The sequence below is a fragment of the Drosophila serrata genome, unplaced genomic scaffold (genome assembly GCF_035046125.1).
Source record: "Drosophila serrata isolate PLE 108 unplaced genomic scaffold, ASM3504612v1 contig_240, whole genome shotgun sequence".
In the NCBI taxonomy this organism is placed as follows: domain Eukaryota; kingdom Metazoa; phylum Arthropoda; class Insecta; order Diptera; family Drosophilidae; genus Drosophila; species Drosophila serrata.
Window position 1 is genome coordinate 832,770 of NW_028257138.1, and position 20,376 is coordinate 853,145.

General features: G+C 40.2%; 1 protein-coding gene across 1 annotated transcript; it reads left to right on the forward strand.

Annotated features, from left to right (window-relative positions):
- Positions 1–4,955: 4,955 nt before the first annotated feature.
- On the forward strand, positions 4,956–8,819 carry pnut (septin 7-like protein pnut). The gene has a single exon (XM_020961973.2). It carries the CDS (start codon positions 5,399–5,401, stop codon positions 7,016–7,018), a length of 1,620 nt encoding a protein of 539 aa, XP_020817632.1. The 5' UTR covers positions 4,956–5,398; the 3' UTR covers positions 7,019–8,819.
- The last annotated feature ends 11,557 nt before the right edge of the window (positions 8,820–20,376 follow it).

The following is a 20,376-nucleotide window of genomic DNA, read 5'->3' on the forward strand; positions in this document are numbered from 1 at the left end:
CCGAATACCCCTTTAATGATCCTTAAATTTCATCCTTTTGAATGCCGCAAATTTGGCAAACATTTTCCCACGAAAGCCCAAATAAACACGATGAGCTGGCACAACTGGAGGTTGGATGAAGAAAGCCAGAGACACAGCCAAGAGCTGCAACCTCAGGCCCATCAGACATATGTGGATCATTCGTCCGCAGACTTGGCTGCTTCTGCAGAAAACCGGCACCAAAAATTGAGAGAATTGAAATTCTATAACGAAGACAACCGGGCAGAAATCAAAGTTCAATATCAGCCCCAAAAACTGAGTGCCTTCTGAGGCTTCTCTCCCCATCTTTCTTTCGCTGGGAAGAAGGGCTCGGGATCAAGGTAAACGTCATTTAGTGTGGCACGATCGCTGCCGATCGGTAGCCAGGTCTGGGTCTGTATCTGAAAGGCTGAGGAGGATCCTCCCTTTTGGGGCTTCCTCTCGGTGCGTTGGGAACAACGCACGATTTACACATTAAAACACTTTAATTTTCATTGTGCAGCCGGTTGGGTCTTGGAAGCTTCGATCCAACGTCTGTCGGCCAGTGACGATCTACTTCCCTTTTTCCTGGGTTTTTTCTTCAATCAATTCTGGATTCTGAGGGGGGAACTGGAGAAGAGGAGGACCTTTCTCAACCTCAAATTAGTGACTTTGGGCGTGTGTATATATTTTTAGCTGTGGGAACTGCAGTTATTACTTGGGGTGTGCTAGCACTGGCACTGGGCACCCTCTCCCCCATTTAGAAATACCATATCCTATAGGGAAAATAATAAGCATGAAAAATATGAAACGGTGGCAAATGTGTGAACTGATCCAAACGGAACTAAATCCAAGTATTGGAGATGGAGGATGGAGGACACATCCTCCTGGACTAAGATATATGTTGATTTAAATGAATTCCTTGTTGATTTTTATGGCGCTTAGTTAGGAGGGGAGACCTGAGTGAAGTGTGCGGTCTGCGGGGCATTAGAAGTCGTGACTGTATGGTTTTTTATTCTCTCCTCTAGTGTGAGATTTTTATTTTTATGAATTTGATAAATGGCCGGCAGGGAGTTGGGCTAATAACTGGAAAGTTCTTTTTGACAGGCTCCAAAAAAGGGGGAAATAAAATATATATTCCATAAAAAATGAAGAGCTAAAGGGAAGGAATGAGATAAGGAAAAGGAAAATGGCGCACTCTTAGGTGGTTGAAATCTGATTATGCTTTTATGGCTTTTCTTCTGGAAATTTATAGTCAAAAAAAGAATATTTATAAAACCTTCTACTATATCTCTCCTTTTACTATATCTCTCCCTCCTCGGGATCATTGATCTCCTCGATTGGTGACCCCGAAACAGCTGATGTAACGGTCAGTTAGGATAGATCAGCTGCTCCTAGAGCCAACATTTTGCACTAAACTGTCCTTTGACACTCGTGCCAAAGATTGTTACAGCTGCCATCCCCATCCACATAACATCCCATCTTCGGGGCGCATCCCCCGTCTTTTCCTTTTTGGGCCAAGACAACAATGGCTCAGGGCCAAGACAATGGACGGCGCTTGGAAAACTGACTTTCCAGGGGACGTGCGGGGTTTTTCATCGGCTTCTTGGTGAGGATTCTCTAATTGCTGGCAAACATCTTATATAATATCCGAAGAGAAGATGCGACTCGGCATGAATTTAGGATGGAGCGTGCCCAATGCGAAACAGCTGCCAAGGATCACTACGGCGATGACGACGATGAGGATGATGAGGAAGGGTTGCGGGCAGATTAGGCGGGATTTGTTTGTTGTAAAGATTTGCGGTTGCAGCTACGGCTGGTAATGGTTTCTCAACCCCAGCATCTGTCATAAAAAATAGTATCTTAGGTACTGACAGATAGCTAAACTTTAAAGAACAAAATGAGAGCTATACATTTATTGTTAGTATTTTTATTTTTTGAGATGATTATTTTATAAATAAAATATTTAAATAATTATATGGGTTAAATTAAATATATATTTCCAAATTCCATGTGACTAGTTCTACAATTAAGACATTCAATTTACCAAAGTTTCTATACCATAGCAGAGAAAATCTATCATAACGCCGTCAAAACCCCATTAATTTTAATTCGGAAACCTTTATAGTGTTAGTTTTCATTAGGTTAAAAATATGCATACGTCATTAAAATTTCGAAAACATTACAATGAAATTTAAAAAAATATTGGTATAAAATGAGATGGCCTGAGATGACTAGATCGACTCAGCTGTTTATGCTGATATGAATATGATTTATAGGGTCGGAAATGACTCCTTTACTGCCTTCCTATAATTGCCTGGGCGGGTTTAAAAATGCAATAATATAATATATAATATTTATATATCTTGCAATCATGTGGTCTTTATGTATTTATTATTAATTAACATTCACATAATATTGAAAAAAAATGGGTCCGAGGAAAACAAATAAAGAGGCTTAATAAATTTGCCTTAAAATTCAATAAATACATTTTTTGTCTCTTGTTCCGGTCTTTTGATGTCATTTCTTGCGAAGTATAACCCCAAATTGATTTGATATTGTCTACATAAGCTATTCTAATCAATAAATGGTTACCAATTTCAATCGAATTCGATCATATTCCCTTCTTGAAACACAACAGAAACATGATTGTGAGAGAATTGGAGACATTCAAATCAATTAAAGCAAATTTGGACTGACAGAGGGGAGTTGGAGTCACAGAACTTCCCTGTCGAAGTTCTCTACACCATTCCCTACTACTCCCCCCTTGACGACAACAACTGTAAATCTTCCAATAAGTACAGTCATACCTATCCCTCGGGGAGAGTCACCGCGAGTCATATCAATTCATAAATGCATAATGATTTCGACAGGAGGTCTGGGACAGGGGACAGGGGCTAAAATTAAAACAGAAGTCGCAGCACTTCGTCTGCTGTGGAATAATGTGAGAAAAAAACTTTCTCACGATCACCTTTTGATGTCGCACAGACGGCGTTTAGTGGAAATCCACGTGCAAAAGGGGGAAGTTTGGCCGCTCGCTCGATCGCTGGCACGGAAGGAAGGAAGCAAAAGGAACCCACCACCATAAGCCGCCGCCGCCACCACCACCACCACATCACCTCCAGGAAGCAGGCGGAGTAGGACGCAGGACTCTTCGCCTGCGCTTGTGGTGGTAGTTATCCATCCCCGCCTCCTCTTCGATCGCCAGAAGTGCATGAGAATTTAAATTACAAACAAACACAGGAGCAGGAGAGAGCGGCACAATCAGCGGGCTTTGTCCGTGTGCGTGAGTGCATCGGCATGCGAAGGAGAAGAGAAGGAGGAGTATGAGCTGCAGGAGAGGGAGGACCAGGGAGGGTGCCAGGATGAGGCGTGTGTGGGAACTTTTGACGAGGACACTCGAGCATGAAGCGGGTCAGCCGACAGCAGGCAATCATTATCCAGGGCACCACAGCTCCTTTTTTACGTTCAATTCCCACACGCCCACAAGAGGCGTTAGCTTGATAGCTGCTCTCCGAGGGAATCAAACGGCATTTTAAAACTCAAAAAAATTATGGCTGTCAACGGAGATCCAGGTTCTGAGATGCCAAAGCATCGTTCTCAGCCAAACAAAAACAAAAACTACACCCCGAGAGCTTGGTTCTCACCAAAACAAAAACAACACCTACGCGAAACGGTACGAGCATCTTTTCTCTCAGAGAAATTGTGTTCTCATTCTCTTTTGTGCTGTGCAACGTGCAACAAAATAAATGTAGCAGTAAGCCGAGAGAAGTAAGGGGCGGATGCAAAACTGTTTGAAGGGGGATAATTAACATATAATAAGTAATAAATATAATTAATATTAATATTAACATTTTGATTGTTTTTTTTTATTTTAAAAATAATTTAATTATATTAAAAGTTCTAAGATATTGAAATGAGTTCAACTGATTTCTTTGATTTTATATTCTTGGAGGAATCTATAACTTTAGGAAGAAGTTTACCGCGTAGTGAAGGAGTCGTTTCCGACTTTTTAGAATACATATGTATATAAACTCATTATCTGCGTCAACAAGTCCATATACCCCTGTTCTCTATATACGCTAACTAGTCTTTTAGTTTTGGAGCTATTAAAATTATTCTTTTCAGATTAGTCTTTTTTCTACTAATACATATGTAGGTATTCCTTTAGATTTTTTATTTTTTTTTTTTTAATTATTTTTATTTTTTTATTTTTTACAATACAGACGACTAAATTATATAGCTTTTGTCCGATTAATCAGTAAATTAATAAAAATAACCAAAATTTAACTTCTCTTTCTTTTTTTAAACCCATTTTTACCTACAGTGACATATGCACATATTTTATTATTTCAGAATATTGATTTAATGTTTATTATATATATATGCATTTAAAATGAAAAATTAGAATCGAATAATATAAAACTGTTAATGTGAAACATTGCAATATGTATGCTAATTGTAATGTAATTTTATATTGCTTTAAACCTGTTCAACATATATATTTACAATTTATATTATGTTAGGTATTTTAACTGTTATATATATATTTGTTTTGTTAGATTTAAAAATAATGCTTTAATTTGATCAAAATTAAATTCGAACAACATACAAATGTATGTATAGACGTTTAACATGTAACTCTCGTTTGTTTTTCTTTTCATTTGACTAAAATTAATCGATTCTTAATAAAAAACTAAAAGGGTAATTAAATTTCAGAGTGCATCATTAATGTTTCTAAATTTTGTTAAAGAAAACACATAGAAAACAAAGAGATTCACCTTGCACATTATGCGTTTAGTATATCAAACCCCCACAACTCCGCCCCTGGATGCCTGAAAGTCAAAGTCATTCCAACAAATAATTCCATGCTGTGTTGCAATGTAATCCGATCCGATCCCACTCAAGAGGCCCAGAAATCTGAAGTCCCATGTGCCAGGCCACATAAATGCATTCTTTCGCCTATTTTTAAACATTCCAGATGATAAGGCAGCGGAAAACAGGCCCACTGTGCATGTGCATTGATAAATACCAAGGAGAGCGTGTGTGTATGCGGGGCATTACTCATGCGCCCTGCTATCAAGCGTCGTTTAGTATTTTCCCGGCTCCCTTTCGGTATTTTCCATGGCCACACTGCCGCCGCGCTGGGGCGTTGTTGTTGCCGTGGAGAGCGGAGCACAAGTATTTTACGCGTTGCCGTCGACGGTCATACTGACACAGAAAATGCAAAAAAAGTAAGAGCGAAAAAGAGCTGGCGTAGGCGTGACAAACGGTGAAAAATAAGCGTTTATAGTGCATGCAAAAATATTGAACACCACAGTGAAGCGTCGCTTGTGCAAACCCCGGTAAAAGTACCCTCGAAACACACAGATAGCTAGCTCGGCGCTTGGCGGCCATTCAAATGAATAGTCCTCGCACAAACGCCGTCAATGGCGGCAGCGGCGGCGGTGCCATCTCCGCGCTGCCCAGCACCCTTGCCCAACTGGCGCTGCGCGACAAGCAGCAGGCTGCGGCGGCGACAGCGACGTCGACCGCGTCCTCTGCCACGAGTAACGGTGGCAGCGAGTCCTCGCTGGGCGGCCGACCGCCTAACCAGCCGCCCAGCGTGCCAGTGTCCGCCAGCAAGCTGGACAGCTCGGCCAGCGGCGCCTCCAACGGCGACTCGAACAAGCTCACCCACGACCTGCAGGAGAAGGAGCACCAGCTGCAGAAGCCGCAGAAACCGCCGCTCCCGGTGCGCCAGAAGCCGATGGAGATCGCCGGCTACGTGGGCTTCGCCAACCTGCCCAATCAGGTCTATCGCAAGGCCGTCAAGCGGGGTTTCGAGTTCACCCTGATGGTGGTGGGCGCCAGTGGGCTGGGCAAGTCCACGCTGATCAACTCCATGTTCCTGTCGGACATCTACAATGCCGAACAGTATCCTGGACCGTCGCTGCGCAAGAAGAAGACCGTGGCCGTGGAGGCCACCAAGGTAATGCTCAAAGAGAATGGCGTCAATCTCACCCTCACCGTGGTGGACACCCCGGGCTTTGGCGATGCCGTGGACAACAGCAACTGCTGGGTGCCCATCCTGGAGTACGTGGACAGCAAGTACGAGGAGTACCTGAACGCCGAGTCTCGTGTCTACCGCAAGACCATCTCCGACAGCCGAGTGCACTGCTGTCTGTACTTCATAGCGCCATCAGGGCACGGCCTGCTGCCCCTGGACATTGCCTGCATGCAGAGTCTGTCCGATAAGGTGAATCTGGTACCAGTGATCGCCAAGGCGGACACCATGACGCCAGACGAGGTGCATCTGTTCAAGAAACAGATCCTCAATGAGATCGCGCAGCACAAGATCAAGATCTACGACTTCCCCGCTACGTTGGAGGACGCGGCCGAGGAGGCGAAGACCACGCAGAATCTGCGCAGCCGAGTGCCATTCGCGGTGGTGGGTGCTAATACCATCATCGAGCAGGACGGAAAGAAGGTGCGGGGCCGACGCTATCCCTGGGGCCTCGTCGAGGTGGAGAACCTGACGCACTGCGACTTTATAGCTCTGCGCAACATGGTCATACGCACCCACCTGCAGGACTTGAAGGACGTCACGAACAACGTTCACTACGAGAACTATCGCTGCCGAAAGTTATCCGACCTGGGCTCAGGGGAGAGCAAGGCTAGGCTGTCCAACAAGAACCCCCTTACTCAGATGGAGGAGGAGAAGCGGGAGCATGAGCAAAAGATGAAGAAAATGGAGGCAGAGATGGAGCAGGTGTTCGACATGAAGGTCAAGGAGAAGATGCAGAAGCTCAGGGACTCGGAACTGGAGCTGGCGCGGCGCCATGAGGAGCGGAAGAAGGCACTGGAGCTGCAGATTCGTGAGCTGGACGAGAAGCGGCGGGAGTTCGAGCGCGAGAAGAAGGAGTGGGAGGACGTGAACCATGTGACGCTGGAGGAGCTCAAACGACGCAGTCTGGGGGCCAACAGCAGCTCCGACAATGTGGACGGCAAGAAGGAGAAGAAGAAGAAGGGTCTGTTCTAAGTCAACCCGCTCAAAAAACCACATCCCCCATTCCCATTCCTTTACCTTTACCGCAAATCCCCTCTCCTCTTCGATATACTTAAGCGCTAATCTCGAGAACAAACAGAAAGTAACCCCTAGCGTATCCTACACATAAACCTAACATTTCTAGTAATACGAAAAAGTGCATAATTATATATATATATCTATTGTTGGGCCCCCAGCCGCCCCACAAGGCTTCTATTCGCACAGCAATCGTCCTGCGACGGCGGTTGCCTTTGTTTTCTACCATACTTTAAAGTTTAAACGAAATACATATTACATATTACATAGCAGTTGCAGTATTCTATCGATATATACATGTATCCATGCATTCACTTGACGAGAGACATTTGCTAGCCTAATGAATTGAACACGCAATCGAATTAAATCGAGCCAGAAACAAAACGGTATTTACAAAATACTTAAATATCTTAAAGCTAAAATAAAATATAAAGAAAAAAACCCACACCTAAGCAGAAAGTACGAGTACGAGGCGAAATTGATCCTAAAATTAATTATAACGAATAACGAAACCATGTATAACGTATATGCTATTGATATTGTAATTGTATTTTACCTATTATGCATAAAGTCATTAAACACCCGAAACAAACACATACACCAGCATAAGCAGAAGCAGCAGCGAAAAACAACAACAAAATATACTCTTGCATTTTACAAAATAAAGTCTTCTCTTTAGTTTAACTACATAAAACAACAAAAAACCGAAAAGAATTCCATATTGACTTTATTGTTTACTCAACTGCAGCGGAAGAATCGACGTACAGGGTGCTTCGATCGTCGTTCCTCCTCCCCCGATCCTATTGGCACACGTCTGGGAATTAACACCGTGACGCTGGATTTTGAAATGCGGAATAAATGTCTTGAGTGGAGCAAAACATTTTTCAACCGCTGACTAATTTTTTTGTTACACATAACAAACATACTTCGAATCTGGACTGAACGTGAATGGATGAGTCACTTTCATTAAGGAGCATTGGCTTGAGTCAGGCGGCGGATAGTTAAATCACTCGCCGCAAACAATTAAAAGTGTTTACTCTTTCCATTGTTTAGATGCTTAGTGGACCGCTCAGATACATATGTGGGGGGTCTTTGTCAGTAAAATGAATGCCAATTAAAAAGAGTTTAAAATTTGCCTATTTTATTTTAGTATTTTTTATAGGGTATCACAATGTAGTTCTTGCCCAAATTCCACTCACGCGATTTCCAAAACTCTGCCACACCCTATATGTCAATACTTGCAGGCAACATATACATACATACATGTACATATATACATACTTTAAGTACATACAATTACGGTCAAAATTTTAGGATTTCAACTTAAGACAGATTTTATTACCATCATTTTAACTTTATTTTCTAAAGGAGATATCAATGAGAATTTGGAGATCCAGATAAGATTATAAATAATTTATAACATTTAGTCGGAAGTATTATTTTTCTTTTTCATTTTAAAATATCGAGTTTCAGAAATTCTTGGGGCTTAAAGAAAATCTTTTAATTAAAAATAACTCAAGTTCGTCTTGCTCAAGTTAAACTGTATAACCCATATACATAGTTAATCAGCAATGAAGATAAAATCGTGCTGGTTTGCAAAAATGAAGATATGACAGATAAGATACAAGGGTGTATATAAAATAAATATTGAATAAGGTCATATTAAGACAACATTGCAGAATATATTCATACTACCCAGTGATTAATTAATCTTAAGAAGAATTCCCAGAGATAAACAACGTTTAATCATTAACAACAATTGTTCTTATCGCTATTATTTTCACCACCATTGTAGGTAGCTATGTGGAAAAATTGCATTTTCTCCGGCTGCCCACTTGAAATGGCTTTCTAAATGCCCCTAAAGCAGGCAGACACACAAGCTTATGGAGAGACATGTGTGTGCCATGGATATTTAATTTATGCACAAAAATTAATCCATAACCCAATTGGAAGGCACTCAATTAGAGCCGTATAAAGCGTAAAATGAAAATCCATTGGTGAAAGATATCGAAGAAACATGGAGCGAGAGTGGGAGCGAGGAGAGGGGCCAATGGGTGGTGGGAGGGGTGACAATCAAGATATGCATGTACATACATACATACATATGTGCCGGCAGCAGTGCCTCTGTGAGTATGTACATAAGTCAACAACGTTGACGCAGCACTTAACTCAACACAACTCGAAGCAATTGGCTTTGGCGATCAATGAACGCAGCGCCAAGAGAAGAAGCTCCACTGAGAGAGGTGAAACACTGAGAAAAATACCAGTTGGTCAGAAATCAACATAAATGATTGCTTACAAAACCCACTTAATTTTGCGTTTATTTTATATGTTGAATGAATTAATTTAAATATTTAATATTTTACTACTTTTATAAATCATTGATCTACCAAAGTGAAACTTTAAGAAAAACAATCTTCTCAAAAGAATTTAATTGCTTGTTTTGGTTAGACATCCTTTTCCGAGTGTAGTAAAGTGGAGTTCGCTTTGTGCCCTTGTTTTTAGGACGATGACTCAAATACGAAACAAGGGGCACGGAGCAAGAGGCAAATTGCGTTGTATGTGTGTGTGTGTATGTGAGGCTTATCGAGTTGGAATGAGAGCACAAGAGCTCCGCTTGTTTTCGCCTGTGGGTGAGCTTCATGTGGCATCCATCTGGTGACGGAACACCCTGTAACTCCGTTCGCCACAGTTGTGGACGGCATTCCAGCACGTCTAACGCAAAAAACACACAAAACCGATCCAAACCATCGACAGGCAAACGCTTAAGATTAAAAACAAATGTTGACCGTTCCAAATGAGCCGGCACATCGCCGAGGGATAGAGAATAGAGAGAGATTGAGAGAGAGAGAGGGAACTCTCTCCAATACACCCACAACTGCCTGACACACTTACGTGACTGCGAGAGAGCTACGCCTGCGCCTCGCTCTCAATAATTGGTACTAGTTGGGCTCTAAGGTATGCTGAACTAAGGCTTAATTACAGGTAAATCTATTAAAATGTTAAATAATTAGAAATATTTATATTAAAAAAAAAAATTACATCAAATACTACCTATTAGAGAGGAGTTCCTATGACTCTTAGGGAATGTCTCATTGTTAATCTTAGGACAGATAATTGTTATAGGGTATCCAAAAATCTTCACCCGCATTTTTAAATTTGTTTTTATTTGAGATTTCCGTTTTACAGTTTTAAATTATCCGTTTACGAGTTTTGACATTTGACATGGCGATGGGAAGTCATTCTTATGGGCTCCGCTGGCTCATTGGTTTATTTGATTTTGTTTGTTTGGTTCTCCGTCACTTCCACTTCCATTCGTATTTACCATTCCCCCTGCCAGTCTCGGCCCCACCATTGCCCCCGCAGCCCGAAAATGTCGCGTCGATAAGGGCGCTCTCCTCCCTTTTCCGATTTGTGTGCCTTTCCGATTGCTCTCATATTTTCTTGTTTACAATGCAAAGAAATTGAGATCGTGCGGGCAGCGATCGGGGCTTATACTATATAAGTTTTTACGCAACACTTGTGGGAAGGCAATGTCGTCGGGTTGATAAAACCGCTGGATCCATAAATTATCTGACGCGGCTAGACAAACAAACACTTGTTAAAATTGTCACATATTTGTTTGGGGTCAGATCTTCTTACTTTGGGTTAATATATGTGTGTATGTATGTATCTTTCTTGGGTAATCGTATATCGAGTATATATTAGCTGTGGGGTATATTTTTATAATCAGTGATAAAAGATCGTAGTTTCTTAAACTAAAAATACATCCCAACTCAGGGTGTGGTTCCAGATCCTTTGTATCCATCGGAAGTGGTTCTCCTTCACTTCCGTTTGTTCTACCTTTCTTTAGCTCTCGATCCCATAGCGGTACAACTTAATTTACCATTTTACTACTTCCTCACCCACACTCTCCACTCTCCCCAGTTCCTCTCTCTTCTTTTCACTAGTTTTTCGCTTATCCTTTGTCCTCTTTTTGATTTCCGTTGCGCTTGCGCTTGAAGCGTGCACAACATCCGCTCTTTAATTCTTCTTTCTTTTCCGCAAATCCTTCGTATCGCCTTTTGTTGTTCTTTTTACAGTTGGAATACTGGCATTGTCCTGTTTCGACATCCTGGGAATCGTAGCTATTAACAGGTGAGATCCCGCTATCTGGCAAATCATTTGCGAAGGTGTGAAAAAATTTCGAAATCCTGCGAGTTTTGGGGGTGGATTGCATTTCTTTGTTTTGTTTGTACGAGTTGTGGGAATATATTTTTACTTAACAAATTGGAATTGAGCTGTTTTGATTTTGGAAGAAATCTAAATTTTTTAATCAGTTATAACTTATAAGCAATTTGAAATCAAATTTTTATGAGCTTCAAAAATAAAGAGTGCAAAAGTCCTGACATTGAAATTACTGATCTTTAAATTATTGCATACTTTTCAGCTCCACATAGTGAGTTTTGTCTAGAAAACTTAAAAGAAGTAGGATAAATCGTATATTACTTGCGCTTCTAGGAAACGAACTATAACTATAATAACTATAATAAATCTGGGCAACATAGTATCCGAAATAATTTTAAAATAATTTCTGCAATTACAAAAGCTCAATTTGTAAATACCAAAACTATTGACACTGTTTAATTTACAGATTTTTGAGCACACATATTGGCATTTTTCCTTCATTCGGACATCCATTTATCCCACAATCTGTCAGGACACTTGACACATGGTCTCAAGAACACTAACCGCACAATTATGCCCCCTTAAACGCTTCCAACAATGCAACACGCCGCAGAGGAGATCCAAACAAAGCAACAAAAATTATGGACAAAAAAAAAATCCAAGCTGAAAGGGCTATTTTGGGGTATAATTTCATGTAATTGGGGACAGTTGGCAAAGGACAGATTTGTGGTTTGCCATCCTGACCCTGGGAACAGATTTCATTGGGCATTGACAGTTGCCCCTGCCGGTCGGTTATGCAAACTCAATTTGGGTCACTCCAAGCCTACACACACACACACGCATACAAACCCCAAAACATCACGGAAAGGGGTAAGGGATGGGGGATGCAGTTCGTCAAGTGACCTGAAAGTAGGTTAGGTGGATGCTGGTCTCGATGCAGCAGCTGGAGAGCTCAGTGGTATCCCTAAAGGGGGTTTATTTTTTAGAATTCTAAATGATTTTCCCATTTATTTACCTTTCTGTGGACAGATCCCCCTTTAGGTAAACGCCACTGCCCTGCTGTCGGCCTTTTGTGCTGCATCTTTGGCTTGTGCCGCCACCCTTTTCTTTTTGTGTGAACCTGCCCCCCATTGAATGTCTCTGCATGCTGAGTGCTGCTCATCCGTCCAATGGAGGGAAGCCCAAACAGAGATTCCCCCTTCTATCAGAATCCATTCACTCAGAGCCTCTGCTCATAATTGATGCTCAAATTGCTGGTGAATGGTGCAAGCTGTGTTGAGGAAGAGGCACTTGCCACAGATTTATTTTTTGTGCTTGCGACACGTTGGGCATTATTATTATTATCATTATTATCGTTGCATTGTGGAGTCGGGCAGTTGATGATGATCATGATGGTTTTGTGTAGCCACATTAAATTGATTTAATTAAGACGAATTAGACAGGCGGAAGTGGGTGGAGGCGCACACGTGCCAGGAAGTCATCAGCTGCCAAGGAGCTGCAGGAAAATACGTTACTTTTCAGGCTCAACAATGCACACACACATCCAATGAATTTATTGAGCCACGCCAAGGATCCCGCACAAAGACGGGTCCCCCTCATCATCTCCTGCAGGACCCTCAATGAGCTCTGGCTCCTCTCTCTCTCTTTCTCTTGCGCAGGATCACAATTGAGGGTTGCAGTTGCAGTTGCAGTCGTCCTGCTTGGATAATTGTTATCGGTGATCCAGAAATGAACGTTACTTTGAGCCCAGGGGCCCGGTGTTCTTTTCCCTGGCACGCGCCAAAGGATCTCCCTCTCAACAGCTGTTTCTCTCTGCTTTTTTTAAGGAGTCCTGCAGGATATACGGTGAGTAATTGAAATGCCAGCTCAGAGATTCTTTTTTTAGCTGATCCTAGGTGTAAGGTCGAACTGGTAGGTCTCAAATCTGTCAGAAACTGTCAATATGTTTTTGAGAAATTTTAAACATTTTCGATTTAAATTTGGAAGTCCTTGAAGGAGGGGTTTTTTACATGCTTAAAATGTCAATCTTTAGATTTTTATTTTCTGATTTAAGCCGATGTGGGAAATGTTTGGGAATATTTAAATAAAAAGTATGAGGAATATGTAGAGGTATTGGTTTATTACCTTTGCTTCTTGAGAGTACAGATATAGGGTATAATCTAAGTTTATCATGATAACTTAATTTATAAAGATATAACCTGGAAATAAAACTATATATGTACAATGAAGGAGTTTTAGGTGTTAAGGGAACCTGAGAGTAAAGTAAAATTGGATCAAAATAGTATCTTAAATAGTATCATATGTTATAGTTTATTTATTTATTACCAAAAACACGTTGCTTTTCTTAGCTCAAAATTACCTTAAATCATCCCTCACTCAGGACTCAACATTAACAACTCAAACTCAAACTCAAAACCAACTCAAAACTCAAGCAAAATCCACTCGAAACCACTCCAAACTCACTCAAAGTCAGATCTCAATTCAAGGATCTCAACTTCTTCGCTCAGGACTCGGGGCGTGAAATGTCTCAGCCTCGGAATTCCAATGAACGCAGCAGCAGAGCAAAGTTCTCTAACCATTTTCATGGTTGCCGGCCAATTATCTATTCGGGGTTTTTAGGGACCCAGGGTTTTTGGCCGAAACCGATCACCGCGCCGAGCTCTGACCACAGCAAGTGTCGCCGTATAGAGGACACTCCCCGGAAGAGAAGGAGGATCCTTGGCCACTTATAAACGCATTATGCATGCCCACCTTGGGGGGGATTCGCAGTGAATGTGCAAAAGTGCCTATAAAACCATAACGCGTTTTCCCGGAAAAGCGGGAAAAATCAGGTAACGCCCTCCAGACCTAACCTAACCGACCGACTCTCTTGCTGTGCCAGTGTTTTGACAATCTTTCTTTGACGGATTTTTGTAGGTGAAACCATAAAGCGATTATGATTGTGAAATGTTTTGCTTGTATTTTGTTTTTTTTTTGGAAAACTAAAAACTAATTACGACTGATGGTCATAGGTTTTTGTTGTAAAATATTTTCGTTCTACAAAAATAAAGCATTAATTTAACATATCGCTCAGCCAGAACGAATCGAAGGCAATTTTGCCTGAGGTCAGAATGGATCGGCTGGATCGCATGGCAACTCGTGACCAGGTGTGCGCCAAGTCGTGTGACGCAGTCACATACAACACACATAAACCCAGACCTTTTTCATGCATAGATTATAGGAATAAACATATATATATATAGTGTATATAGGGAGTAGCTACCCCACCCCGTCTAGGAAATCTCCTTAAAAAAACGAGCAAAAAGTTTGCTGCGCATGCGCAGCTCGAAAGACTACAAGCTACACCCCTTGGCGAGTGTCGGTTTCCTTTGTTTCATAAAATCTCTTGCGAAATGTACAATCAGGGGGTTGGTTACTATACTTCTTTGAGTCTTAACTAAAAGGGGGTAGCAGGAGAAGGTTGCCAAGGGGTCGCTGAGGCGCAACGACCTTTCCCTGTTCCAAGGGGGTTTTCTTTCTTTGCTTTTGCTTTGCAGCTGTTGTTTTTTGCTTCAGTGAAAGATTTTCTTCAAGACACCCCGAAAAAAAGAAGTCTTGGTTGTGTGCAACGCGTGTGAAAGTTCCTGAAGTCCTGCAGTTTCCCCCGTAGTTCCTATATCCTACATATACGCCAGGCCACGCTTCAGCCATTTTGTTGGGAAAAGGAGAAGGGAGTCTCCTCCCGATCGAGGCTGCGTCGCAAAAGGAACTCGTCCTTTTGGGTGGATGGGGGGAAATGTGTGGCAGAAGCGTGTGCTGAGGGGATCCTGGGCATAAAACAGGACTGGCCCTTAGATTCCGCCAACAAAGGAAGTTTGCCAAAAGGAATTACGATTCCGGTGAAGCGAGCTAAATGTCGTAAATTGTGGTTTTATTTTTGAAATCAGCAGGCAGCAAGAAAATCACCATATAAAATATATATACATATGGCATAAACTGGTCTGGAAGAAAGGAAACTAGATTGGGCCCTTAAGGGGGATCCTTAGACCTTTATGTCCTTGAAAGAATATTTGTTTTAGATTAATTGTATTGTTTATTTAGGTTAAGCGAGATAATTTTTAACTTAAATTGAAAATTGTATACTGTATAAAAAATAATAGTACAAATAAATAAATGGAACGAAGTGTATTTTAAACAGAATACCTCAAGCCATCAAAGAAAATATCTTTAGAAAGAAAGTTGTACTAGCATATTCATCTCTAAAAAGAATATAGGGATATAGAATATAATATAAATTCCAATGTATCCTTGACCTATGCAACTAAATAATCCCAGCTATGTATAAATAAATCTCCAATTTCTTTCATTGCCAGACAGACCTTGGGCCTGTCCCAGTTCTTGGTTTCCTCATTAATATCTCTGAGTAGTTTCGGCTAAATTGTTGGCCAAGTCAATGTAAACAAATGCCGCGTCCTTGATGGGAGCGCTAATGGCTTTATAGTGCACTCCCACAAGGATATATCTCAGTGTGTATTTGTGTGCGTTTGAAGGATGTTACAAGGTTACATTTTATGATTTTGGCAAATATCCAGCGAGTGAGTTCCGTGTAAGGAACTCGAAAGGATGCAATGCGTAAAGTTGACGTGGAAGGACTGCGACGGCGGCTCAAAAGGATGCAAGAAAGGATAACTTTATGGGCCCGCTCGTAAAGACCGTTTTGAGCATTGGACAATATGAGCAATGGGTGATTATTATTTGTTTTGGTCACAATAAAGACGGCGGGTGGCAAGGATAATGCAAGGATATCCAAGCATCCTCAAGCCATTAGCAAGGCGATTAGCGGCTAGGCGAAGGGCTTGGCCAGGACTTCCAGGAAGGTCCTTCTACTTGCAATTCTTGTAGCACTTTTTTTAGTTTTGCGTTAAAAAGTGCAGTGAGATTTGCGTAAAAAACGTTTGCCATTCGAGGAAATTATGAAGAAGCCTTTGGTCCTTACCAAGAAGAGATCCTTTTTTGCGTTTTGTTTGTGAATTTATTATTATATTTTCTTACGTAAAAAAGTGTTGCGTAAAAAACGTTTCCCGTCGATTAGGAAAGTCAATTTGGTTTCCACGAAAAAAAAGAGGAAAGGTTCTGCGGAAATGTTATGTGGAAATTCTAGTGGAAATATTCTGGGAATTAAATGTTTTTAGTTATATTTTAACTCTAGTTTATATTAATACAAGTTTTTAATTTAATGGAAAACAATTTTGTATTCTGAAAACTTTAAAAGAATATAAAGATTACTCTCGCATTTCCCAGGCTTCAATTTTCCTGGAAAACTCGCCCAAAGTGACAAAAGCAATCATAAAAAATCTCCCGATAAGCTGACAAAATTTCTTATCAAAATACCAGAGCAATAATAAATGTACAATAATTGTAAATCTCGCCCAGGAAAAAATTCCTACGGAAAACCCTCTAAACTAATTTTCCCAGCCCCTATATTCCAACCCCCTAAAAAAAACGAGAAGAAAACAATAAAAAAATTGAGGAATTTCTCAGCGCAAAATTCTGTTCAACAGCCCAAAGGATCAGCCAGGATTCTCGTCTGCTACACTAATCGTTTATTATGATCAACGAGCTGAATCAATAAAAACGAAACGAAACACAACGAAACCGAAGCGCCTACTTCAGGACATGTCATCGTCCTGTTCGCATTTCGGGTTCCCATTCGAGTTCCCATTCCCAAACCAACCAAAGGCAACCTGTTTCACAGGGTTGGATGTCCTTTTGTGTGTGCGTTGGAGTGTTACCGTTTGCTGTTGGCCGTGAGAATTGAACTCATGGCTGGAATGGGGGGATGCGAGAAGGACTACAGGGGTAACAACAGGTCCTGCTGCACAGGTATGCAAAAGTCAAATTTGTTTGCTATGGGAATTTGTCGAAGGTGTCGGTGTCTGGCTTGGGAAAGTCTTTGAGTGCGATGCACTGCGGTGGGAATTCGCTCAGCGATCCTTTGTTTGATGGAAACTCGGAGTTTTTAGTGGGCGGTGGAGATGGATGAGATCTTAGCTCAGGCGGAAGGGTTTTTGAAAAGGTTCCTAAGGGACAGGGAAGTATAGGGGTAATTTTTTAAGGATTTATATATTTTGTAAAAAAAATATAAGAAGCAAAAGCCATGCGAAATGTGAAGGAAATGTTTTTTTAACATTAAATAACATCAGCAACATTTAGTAATTGACAATTAAACATTATGTTTACATTAAGCAGATTAATTATTAAACTTATTTAAGAACAGTAAGCAATTAATTTATGACTTAAATATCATCAAAAGTATTCTTATAAATCTTTAAAATAAGGTTTCAATAACTAAAAACCAATGTTGTTAAAGGAAAGCCGAAAAGTCAAAATATTGTTTCATATATTAAAATACATAAAAATAATATTATAAAAATTCTTTTGTTCCAAACATTTTTAAAATTAATTGTATAAAGAAGAAGACCTGGTTTTTTATTTATGTTTAATAATAATTTTATTAAATAAAGTTAATAACAATACACTCCTTTTTTCAGCTTGTATTGTAATCAGTTTATTTTTTCAAGATTAAATTAATAGTCTTTTGATTGGACACCTATAGATTTAGTTAATGCTTCCATTCATATCTTAATCTGTTTTTGAATTGTTTAATCAATATTTTCCGCATTATTTATAATTTAAATGCCTTGAAATATTACTTTTATTTATTATAAACTCCTTTAAAAATAGCTTCAAGTCTCTTCTAACTAAAAATAAATTTATAAATTGAGAAAACTCAAGAAAGAAGTGGTGTATAATATTTTTTAGCAAACTGCCAAACCCCCCTCCCTTTATTCTAATTAAATTTCATTTTCACAAGAAAGTGTTTCCGATTTCTGCTAATTTCCTGTTCCCGCCCCCGGGTCGTCGCTCTGGGACATTTCACACAAAACTCGGTGCACTTCCTTCCGGTGTGCGGAACTGGCTGGCTGGCTGGGAAGAATACAAAAAGGGAGCACAGAAAACAGAAAGGATACAGACAATAAATAGAAATCTAAATTGCAAAATATGGGCCAAGGAACTCGGTCTGTGGGAACCAATTTTGATGAGGGCCCACCCTCGCATCGATAAGATCGCCGGCCGAAGGAGGTGCTGAGAAAAATCTGGTTTGTTGTGGCAGCACAAAGATATTCAGCCTTTGTTCAGGCATCTTCGTTTCCCAACAGGTTAACAGGTATTTAGCCCCGGGATCAGTCAGGATTATGTTCGATGGATGGCATCTCGAGTGGGTGGCCAGGATCTGGAATCCATTTGGTTGAGACTGGAGCATGTTCGCTGTCCCATAAATCAGAGAAGTTCTGGTCGAATTACATTTGCATTCCCGTAGACACATTAGTTGAGCAATTAAGCAAAGGACTCTGGGAAAAGGATAATGAAAAAATAAACCAGACGAGACAAGAACTAATGGAATGAAAATGAAATGGTAATTTGATACGCGCACACTTATGGCAAGCGTTTCTCAAGGACTCGCAGGTAGTCAGAGAGTCCTTTGTGTTGGCGCATCGAATCGCAATGCAAGCAAACACAGCCCAGGATCCTTGATCGATCGTTATCCTTCGGGGAGCGTTAATTAGATTTGCACCGAGAGCGGTCACGATCAAAGCCGAGACTCTCTCGCAGTGGTCAGTGGAAACTTTTGGAAAAATCTCGGTTTGGAAAACACCTGTGGGAAAGGACCCAGGGACCCCACGCAGCCAGACAGGACTTTGGGTGCACTTGCTGTCTCCGCAGGATGTTCCATTCACTGACCATTCCTTGGTCCCTATTTCCTTTTATTTCCCATTGTTATTCGCAGTTCCTTTTTATTAATTTGAAGTGCCCGCACTTCATGCAACTGTTGCGCTTGGCTTCCTTCCGGAAGAAAGGATGCCTGCACCTCCTTCGTTCGTCCTCGGTTTCCCATTCCCAGGGAACTTCCTGTGGGTCAAAACAATCTATTGTCAATTAATTGTGCTGGTCAAGCAGGACCTTTGTGCAGAGGAGAGGAAGAAGGCTGGAATGCCCTGTCAGGTAATCATTAAAGGAGAAAGAAAAGGATATTAATATGCTGGTACCATACATCATTTCTTTGAGACTATCTATGTCTGTGGGAAGGATTATTATCCCTATGTTTTTAATTATAATCATTATAATTATTATTATTATTCTCTTTTTTACAAATTTAAGACAATTAAGACTTTGATCAAAATTTAAACTTTAAATAGAATAACGAACATTATAATTCTCTAGTATTTTTTTGTTTATATTATTATTAAATTTGCGTCAAATGATTTATATTTTTAATATTTTGTGTTTACAAAATTATTACATATTACCATATTTATGACCCACATATACATCTAAAAACACATAAACCATAAACTTTCTGTAAGAAATTCGTAAGCCAATTTATTGTTGTGAACTAAAAAATCATATTAGCATCGTATTCAAATATTCATATATAAAATTATTTTAAATTGTGTATTGTATAAATTTTTTTGTAATTATTCAAGCTTTTTAAACTTCTAAAGTAAAATGTTTTAATTTCAATTCTGCATAATACACTTTTAAAATTTAAAATATTAATATTATTTTTAATTGTTGACAATTTTAAAGCAATTTGAAAAAATCTCCTGTTTGATTCTCCTGTTGATGCTGATCAATAATATATACAATTTATATGGTCGCAAATGACTTATTCACTGCTCTAGCAAGCTTTAGGCTAAAATAAAAGTACACTGCTAGGATACTATTATTATACTTTTTAATGGTTATATATTTTAACACCGTTTAATATATATTTTTGTAATAATTATGTTGTTAACGTCTCGTGGCGCCATCTAGGTTTAAAAGCCCGAAATGCAGAATTCTGCAGAGCAGAGCTAGGTGGCACCACTTGATTTGCGGTTTTAGTTATAACAGGCTGAGGAATAAAGCAGTTAACAAAGCAGTACAGAACTTATACAATTTTGTTATACCAGAGCACTGCTTTCCTATCTGCCGCTTAAAATATATAAAAATAAATTTATATTGTACAGATTAAAGGCTTAAAATTCATAAGTTCTAATAATTATATTGGAATAATATATATACAAAAAGATAAACAGAATTTTGGTGTCAATTTTCCTACTCTCCAG